This window comes from Hemibagrus wyckioides, linkage group LG14, assembly GCF_019097595.1.
Source record: "Hemibagrus wyckioides isolate EC202008001 linkage group LG14, SWU_Hwy_1.0, whole genome shotgun sequence".
Taxonomy (NCBI): domain Eukaryota; kingdom Metazoa; phylum Chordata; class Actinopteri; order Siluriformes; family Bagridae; genus Hemibagrus; species Hemibagrus wyckioides.
The window spans coordinates 3,952,501-3,961,809 of record NC_080723.1 but is presented as its reverse complement, the minus strand read 5'-3'; the positions used below and the strand labels follow the sequence as shown (position 1 = coordinate 3,961,809).

The 9,309-nt window shown below is 38.3% G+C and overlaps 1 protein-coding gene across 1 annotated transcript; it reads right to left on the bottom strand.

Moving 5' to 3' along the window:
- Positions 1–1,856: 1,856 nt before the first annotated feature.
- On the bottom strand, positions 1,857–3,961 carry urahb (urate (5-hydroxyiso-) hydrolase b). The gene is made up of 4 exons (XM_058407863.1): positions 3,910–3,961; positions 2,541–2,673; positions 2,306–2,441; positions 1,857–2,211 (listed from the first exon to the last, which is right to left on the bottom strand). The coding sequence occupies exons 2-4, from the start codon at positions 2,660–2,662 to the stop codon at positions 2,113–2,115; spliced, it is 357 nt and encodes a 118-aa protein (XP_058263846.1). The 5' UTR covers positions 2,663–2,673; positions 3,910–3,961; the 3' UTR covers positions 1,857–2,112.
- Positions 3,962–9,309: the final 5,348 nt, after the last annotated feature.

The window sequence follows — 9,309 nt, the reverse complement described above, 5'->3', positions numbered from 1 at the left end:
TCAGTTTAGCATCCATTACATTTACTTTAGCATCCATTACATTCAGTTTAGCATCCAGTTACTTAAGTTTAGCATCCATTACATTTACTTTAGCATCCAGTTACTTCAGTTTAGCATCCATTACGTTTACTTTAGCATTCATTACATTCAGTTTAGCATCCATTACATTTGCTTTAGCATCTATTACATTTAGTTTAGCATCCATTACATTTGCTTTACCAACCAGTTACTTCAGTTTAGCATCCATTACATTTAGTTTAGCATCCAGTTACTTCAGTTTAGCATCCATTACGTTTACTTTAGCATTCATTACATTCAGTTTAGCATCCATTACATTTAGTTTAGCATCCAGTTACTTCAGTTTAGCATCCATTACGTTTACTTAGCATTCATTACATTCAGTTTAGCATCCATTACATTTAGTTTAGCATCCAGTTACTTCAGTTTAGCATCCATTACGTTTACTTAGCACCCATTACATTTACTTTAGCATCCATTACATTCAGTTTAGCATCCAGTTACTTCAGTTTAGCATCCATTACGTTTACTTAGCACCCATTACGTTTACTTTAGCATCCATTACATTCAGTTTAGCATCCAGTTACTTCAGTTTAGCATCCATTACGTTTACTTAGCACCCATTACGTTTACTTTAGCATTCATTACATTCAGTTTAGCATCCATTGCATTTACTTTAGCATCCAGTTACTTCAGTATAGCATCCATTACATTCATTTTAATTCATCTGGGGAAGTTTATAAAAAATAAATAAATAAAGAATTGATCATGGTATCAAAAAACAGCTTTTGTTCCAATATTTTTGCTTGCTTAGATGGTTTGACACAAAATTTTATGATTTATGTTTGTTATCTATATGGAAATGCCGGGAAATACAGCTGAAATCATAAACTCTCATTTCATGTCCATCTATTGATCTCAAACTCAAATGTCTCTGTTCTATAGCACAAATTAATAAATTTTCTTTGTTGTTCCAATAGCTTCCAATGGATCTGTAGTTAACACTGTAGTTATCTGTGTCCTGAAGAGGGATAAGTCATAAGTGTCGATGGTGCAATAGTTAATATAAAATAAGGCATTTTTGTCTCCCAAAAATGTATGAAGTTTTCTTTGTTTGTCACATATATATTGCTCAAGGTGCTGGGGCTTGAAGCCTGATCTTCCGGTCAACCACTTGAGCTACCACCACCATTTAGACTAGTATCATTATATGAGCACAAGAAAATAAACAATATTATTTTCTTGTGCTCATATAATGCTACTAGTTGGTCATCACTGCAGTCACTCTAGGCACAATATTTTGAGAAATGTTCTTCTAGCAGTTGGATTACTTTTAACAAAAATTCATCCATCCATCCATCTTCTATACCCACTTTATTCCTAATTAGGGTCACGGGGATCTGCTGGAGCCTTTCCCAGCACACATTGGGTGAAAGGCAGGGGTACACCCTGGACAGGTCACCAGTCCATCACAGGGCCACACACATAGACACCCACACACACTCCTATGTCAAATTTAGAATTACCAAATAAACCTAATGTACATGTTTTAGGACTGTGGAAGGAAACCGGGGTACACCCACGCAGGAACGGGGAGAACATGCAAACTCCACACAGAAAGGACTCGGGATTCAAACCCAGGACCTTCTTGCTGTGAGGCAACAGTACCTAATACATTTTTTGGAAACAGAAAAACAGAAAGCAGCCAACAAACACATGGAAAACTCCTCACAGGTCGTAATCCAAGCGCAGGAGTGAACCTTGAAGCTGTGAGGCAGAAACATTAACACCACAGTGTAGTAGAGAAGTTTATTTATTCGTTTTTCTCAGATACCGCTACAAATCATTTGAACTTTCATATGTCTAGTACCATATTCTACCACCATATGTCCAATATGACAGTCCATTGTAGGTAGAAAAGTAATAATAAAGTCTTGCAGATTGGTCAACAAGAGACACAAAATCAGGGTCTCAAAACCGAAGCACTAAACATTTTAGCAGTTAGACTCAACTCACCAAATCATTACCAATAGAAAACATAATGGCACTTCAGGATTCAACAGAAACCACTGTCCTAGCTGAATCAGGTCCCTACTACTTCCTACAGCTACACCTGTAGACACTGTATGTGTATCTGCTGAGATGTAGAGGTATATGAAACCTCTGGTCCAGGTCTGTAATTGTGAAGATAATCTAGGGAGAAAAAATTTTAGTATGTTATTGTAGTACTGTACCACTCTTATTTTTTCTAGTGAGGATTTTTTCCACTGATCTTTTTTTAACTCACCTCTACATACGGGTAAAAGCTGGTCTGGCCCAAACTTTCCCAATACTGTCCAGACTCAAATCGTAATTTGTACATCCCTACAGTGAAATCTTGTCTGGCGATCAGCTCTGGACAGTGGCCATTCTCATCTGTGGTCCTGGAAAGGACAATAAATCCATGTGTCCAAGTTTTATTGAACATGTAAACAATATACCAGTGAACATGACCGTGATAGATATTCCTAAGAGGCATGTACCCAGTAGTGATAAGGTTCCAGAGGACCATCTGAGTGTCTAGACGATGCAGACTGAGGGCCATGCGTGCTGCAGGAACCCCGTCTGCAGTGTTCAGCACGTGGGTAACAAGAGGACTGTCCATCTCAAATGTATCTGGTTAGGAAATGATACAGATTATTGATTATAAATGTTTGATCATTTTTGATGTTTGTATTGTAGAATTTTGTAGTTACAGCTTGGTCCTCTACATACTTAAATGCGTTTTAGGCCTATATAGCACTTTAAAAAAATGTATATATAGCACTATATATTTAGGCCTATATAGTACTTTTAAAAGATGCCTTTAAACCATTTTCTTGCACTATTAGCAGCTGTTGAACTAAACGTTCTCAACGAGAGATTGTGGTCAGCCAGTTAACTCTTACTGCGACTGCCTGATCAATCAGCAGTGCTCATACATCATGGTACGGCAGTGTAAATATTCTTATTCTATAAGATTGTAAACAGCACATACACATGCAGAAATAACTAGTCACCTAACATTAGCTCTAAGTTTTAAGAAAAATAAGGAACAAATGCTACCAACAGCTCTCCATAATGGCTATCATGAGTGCTCTAGCCAAACATCTATCATTTACTAGCTTCCCAGCAATTTAAAGAACACATAAATTGTGGTGTGTTTTCCCTGAATCTGTATGGGTTCTACTGTGAGATTCTCCAATTTCCTTCTACAGCATGCCAGTAGGTGAACTGGCTAAGGTAAATTGTTCCTAGTTGTGAGTGAGCATGTGCTGGTGTGTACATAGTGCTGTGCAATGGACTGATGTTCCCTCCAGTATATAGTACCACATCGTACCCACAACCTTGATCAGGATAAACTGGGCAGTTAAGATAAAAGACGTAATGAAAAATATGACTTCACCTTTTCAGCAAGACAAAAAAACAAAACAAAACTAAACCATCCCTGTATACTTTTTCTTTTTAGAATTTCTCTGATGTTGAGGAACTGGTGATATTTGATGTAACTGAAATAAAGTCTAATGCTTGATTACAAAATTTGACCTGGATTCATGCTGAACGAAACTTTTGCAGTATTGTCAGGTCAGCTCAGAGTATTTAAGAACACTATATAAAGTAGCTTTTCCTCGTTTCACTCGATAATAAACCTCTTTTCATATTGTACTAACTATTCTAAACACTGTAACTAACAATTCTTTTCTAAACTGGTGTACTGTCCATGGTGCTGAAGCTCCAAAGTAACATTAACAGTAACATACACAAAAACCTCTGAAGTAACAGTACTAACAATTTATCCTTAAGCTTTCTCATTATTACTTGCCCTACCAGTAGACAAAGCTGAAAGAAAGCAACTGAAGTAAAAACCCATACCTGTGTTGTGTAAGAAGATGCAGTGGTGATCTCATCTGCTCATCCACTCACTCGGAGATTCTGACTGAACCGGCTGCGTTTATACTGAAGTATGGCCGCTTGATTAGTTAATCAATAACAACAATTCCTTGGTTTAATGGTTAAAGAAATAGAGAGGACAGTAGTGTATTTTGGACACACATTATCATCAGAATCAGAAAAAAAGAGATTTGATCCTTTTAGTTTAAAGTCTAAGCAAGTCTACATGAAATGGTGAACTCTTAAGAGTCTTGTGCTATGACTACTATCTTACTCACACTCTCCTCAACATGTAATACAGCACACATGGAAATGCTAAGGTCTGAAAATGAACTTTTAACTGTGGAATTTACCACTATGTTATTGATTATTGGCCAAAAATCATTGGGATTGTTCCATTTAATCATAGTGCATTTTAGTTTTGATATAAATAGACAATTCATGTGATATTAATGCAATATGAGTAAATAAAAATGCTATAAATTAAGGTATAACAATTATAATTATGTATTATTCATTATGTAAATATATTTCTTTTTAGGTGCAGAAAAGAAGAAACGTGTGGATGATATGTAGTTCTCGGCTCCAGAGTTGAAAATCTTTACTTCACTACACCTCCACACTACTAAAACACTTTTACATGCTATAGCTTGTCATTTCCATAAACAGTGAACCTCTACCACTTGGATCAGATGTCAATTTTAAAGCTGAAAGCTAGTGTGAGTACGGTGTATGGAATGGAATATAAAATTAAGCAAATACTAAAATGCAGACCAGGGATTTAGCTGATTCAAATGATTGACAATAGCCAAAGCTTTTCATTTAAAGCAAGATGAACTTTGTTTGATGAGTGACCTCATGACTTCATTGGCTAATCTTATCATGTCTTATCATATTTATTGTATCCTGGTAAAAGCTTAGTCATAAACCTATATATACAGAAACTAAATGAAAATTCGGGTAATACAGGCGAGCAGTGTTTGTGTAGCTCTGTTTAAATTTCCACACTTGTGCTAGATTACACCCTAGTCTCTCTTTTAGTCGTTTTAGCCACATTTACTGTGAAATCTTTGATAAATATCAATATTAAATTAGCAAGGGAAGACAAGGCAGCTTTAAAAATCATTTATTACTGAATTGTTTTAGATTCAAACTGGTATGCCTAGTTTGAAACTTTGAAAAGTCTTTTTCCATTTCCAGTCCCATGTCTTCTTCAGATCACCTATATTGGAATCTGATAATTATAAGCATGCATCACATAATAATTTGCAGATTACAGATTATTATGGTTAGCAAGTTTATTATAAAATATTCTACATTTTTACAGTTATGTACACTATATTGCCAAAAGTTTTGGGACACCCCTACAAATCATTGCAATTCAGGTGTTGTTTTTCAGGGGTTGGGTTCGGCACCTTAGTTTCAGTGAAAGGAACTCTTAACGCTTCAGCTTCATACCAAGACATCTTAGACAGCTTGGGGATGACCCCTTCCTGTTCCAACATGACTGCGCACCAGTGCACAAAGCAAGGTCCATAAAGACATGGATGAGTGAATTTGAGTCCTGACCTTAACCTGATAGAACACCTTTGGGATGAATTTGAGCAGAAACTGTGAGCCAGGCCTTCTCGTCCATCATCAGTGCCTGAACTTACAAATGCGCTTCCTGTGGAATGGTCAAAAATTCCCATAAACACACTCCTAAACCTTGTGGAAAGCCTTCCCAGAAGAGTTGAAGCTGTTATAGCTGCAGTCTAGGTGCTGACCTTATAAACATTGCAGATTATCTAGTACTATATTATTTTTTTGAAAGCTGTTCCTTAAGAGTTCTGTGCTTTCTGAAAGATTTCTATTTGGGACATTTTAACAAATAGAACCATGAAATGTTCTTAAAGGTCATCTTAAAGGTTGGGTACTGACTTACTTTGTGTTACATGTCCTCCTCTTACTCGTATCATTTTACTCTGAGAAATTGTCCATATGTAAAATGTATATTCATGCTGCCTTGTATGCGGTGTTCTTGGGACTAGGATAAAGCATCACTGAAAATGAATGGATGTATGTTTTTTTGCTTCAAACATGCTTGATATGGAGTGCTCATTCTGAATTTAATAAAGTGTCTGGTGAAGGGAAAATGATCGACTGAAATATAATGAGCTCTGTTGCAGAAATAGACTTCTATAATCGATTAAAATGCTTGAATTCTAAGGCACAGTAGATCAGAGTGGTGGTGTTTGAAAGTAGAGCAAAGAGCCTTTATAACTGTTATCAGATATTTCTGTAACCACATAACATACACCAATCTGGCATAACATTATGACCACTGACAGGTGCCGTGAATAAGACTGATGATCTCCTCATCATGGCACCTGTTAGTGGGTGGGATATATTAGGCAGCAAGTGAACATTTTGTCCTCAAAGTTGATGTGTTAGAAGCAGGAAAAATGGACAAGCGTAAGGATTGGAGTGAGTTTGACCAAGGGCCAAATTGTGATGGCTAGACCACTGGATCAGAGCATCTCCAAAACTGCAGCTCTTGTGGGGTGTTCCCGGTCTGCAGTGGTCAGTATCTATCAAATGTGGTCCAAGGAAGGAACAGTGGTGAATCGGTGAACATTTTAAGTAATAGTTCTTATATATCTATTATACATTCTGAATACTGTCAACAGATATAATTTATGTATATGACTCATGACTCAAGGACAGAGAGACTGAGAGAAACATGGGGAAAACAGACAGAAACGGAGCAGAATGGGGAGAGAGACAGAGAGAGAGAGAGGGAGAGAGGGAGAGAGGGAGAGAGAGTGTTTATAATGAGGGAGAAAATTTCTCACAAACCCTCTAACCCCTTGATATGGAAAAAAACAAGCCATAATTGCGGTGGTTAAAGTAGTGCCAGACAGAATAAAGAAATAAAGCAGGATTATTTTAACAGGTGCACATTATTATTCCAGATCATTTCAGATGACATAATAATATACAAATGCTGCCAAAACACTACAGAGTCTACAGGAGGAAAGAGGACAAAATGTGTGTGGGGAAAAAAAAAATATATATATTTTTATATATATATATATATATATATATATATGCATCATGGTATATGGTGGCAGATATCCAGATAAATATATACAAAATTATAGCAGTTCAGAAAGACTGGTGTGGGTGTGATGTGTGTACCAGTGGCAGAAGTACATAAAATCTTTCATATGAGCAAATGTATGAATCATTACCCATATTCCAGGCAGGGGTCAGCAAACAGGCAGCCAACATAATTCATCCATAATCATAAATCAAATAATCAGCTTCAGGTCATAATAAGGAAGAATTTGGAATTTAGAAAAAATAAAGAACTAGGAATAGGGGAAATTCTTTTTCTTCTTCTTCGGGCTTTTCCCTTCAGGGGTGGCCACAGCGAATCATCTCTCTCCACCTATCCCTATCTTCTGCATCCTCAACACTTGCACCCGCTAGCTTCATATCCTCATTTATTCCATCCATATACCTCCTCTTTGGCCTTCCTCTTTGCCTCCTGCCTGGCAGCTCCATGTCCAACACTCTCCTACCAATATACTCACTCTCCCTCCTCTGAACATGTCCAAACCATCTTAATCTGCCCTCCCTAACTTCGTCCCCCAAACGTCCAACATGCGCTGTCCCTCTGATGTACTCGTTCCTAAACCTGTCCAACCATGTCACTCCCAAAGAGAACCTCAACATCTTCAGCTCTTGGAATAGGGGAAAGTAAGGCTCACTAATGATGAGGATATAAATAGCCAGGCCTGGAAACAATCATGAAATGATATCAATGGCAGGATAGCAGAACTAGAATGAAAACATGTCCATACAAAAGCACAATATGGGGGATAAAAAACATGATTAGAGTGCTCATGCTTCAATCGTGCTGAGAGCGGGGAATTCACAACAGTGGGATGGAGCTTGTTATCACACCATCACCACCACTTCATGCTGGGAAATAAAAGCTAAATTATCAGAAAGTATCCGTTTCTGCAGCTCTGTGTGTATTCTGCCTAGAATGTTTCATTTGTGCTATGTACCTGCAGGACTTTAGATCACCTGCTATTCTGGTGTCTAAAAAAAGCACATACATTTTGTTCTTTGAAGTAAAAAAAAGGCCTGCTGAAGTTGCCTTCCTGCAAGATCCCAAATTGGGTATTTTTCCCCTTAATTACACCAATCAGGCATAACATTATGACCACTGACAGGTGCCGTGAATCACACTGATGATCTCCTCATCATGGCCCCTGTTAGTGGGTGGGATATATTAGGCAGCAAGTGAACATTTTGTCCTCAAAGTTGATGTGTTAGAAGCAGGAAAAATGGACAAGTGTAAGGATTTGAGTGAGTTTGACGAAGGGACAAATTGTGATGGCGGATACACGACTGCATCTGAGCATCTCCAAAACTGCAGCTCTTGTGGGGTGTTCCCGGTCTGCAGTGGTCAGTATCTATCAAAAGGAACAGTTGTGAACCGGCAACAGGGTCATGGACGGCCAAGGCTCATTGAATGGACGTGGGGAGAGAAGGCTGGCCCGCGTGATCCGATCCAACAGACGAGCTACTGTTGCTCAAATTGCTGAAGAAGTTAATGCTGGTTCTGATAGAAAGGGGTCAGAATACACAGTGCAGGATGGGTCAGGGCTGTTTTGGCAGCAAAAGGGGGACCAACACAATATTAGGCAGGTGGTCATAATGTTATACCTGGTCAGTGTGTGTTGTGTAATTACTTGTTATTGACACACTAACACGACCATCAGAATGGATAGTGTGTAAAATTCCCTTAATACATTCTGTCATGAGGGTTTAATAATCAGGTTTAACCCAGAGACTGTAAATAACATCTCCATCTTCACCCATTGTGTGTTTTTAAAGAATAAATATGATTATTTTAAAAGTTTCTACCGTGAATGCGAGCTTTCGCACTGTAGGATAAAAATGGACACAATGTCTACGCAGTAGAGACCTTGGATCCAGAGCATGCGCAGTAGAGACCTTGGATCCAGAGCATGCGCAGTAGAGACCTTAGTCTACAGTAAAACATTACATGACTGCAGATTTGTCCAGAGCTTATGGTCTGTGTTGGAAAAAATGTACGCGTGTGCTCCTGGGGCGTGCCTGTCATTTCCCAAACTGTCAATCAACCACGCCCATTTAATCATCATTAAATAACACACAAATATACAGATGTTCTTTAGCACCATCTTGCGGAAACTTGAACACACTGCACATAGATGCGTGCTTCCTGTGCGCGCGCGCACACACACACGCAAACCCAATCGCTCGCTCTCTCTCTCTCTCTCTCTCTCTCACACCTCACACACACACAATCTCTCTCTCACACACACTCTCTCTCACACACAC

Coding starts and splice junctions, on each gene's coding strand:
- urahb (XM_058407863.1), bottom strand. CDS start 2,662: ATGGACAGTCCTCTTGTTACCCACGTGCTGAACACTGCAGACGGGGTT. Junction 2,442..2,540: donor TGGAACCTTATCACTACTGG/GTACATGCCTCT, acceptor TGTCCTTTCCAG/GACCACAGATGAGAATGGCC. Junction 2,212..2,305: donor GCTTTTACCCGTATGTAGAG/GTGAGTTAAAAA, acceptor TTTTCTCCCTAG/ATTATCTTCACAATTACAGA.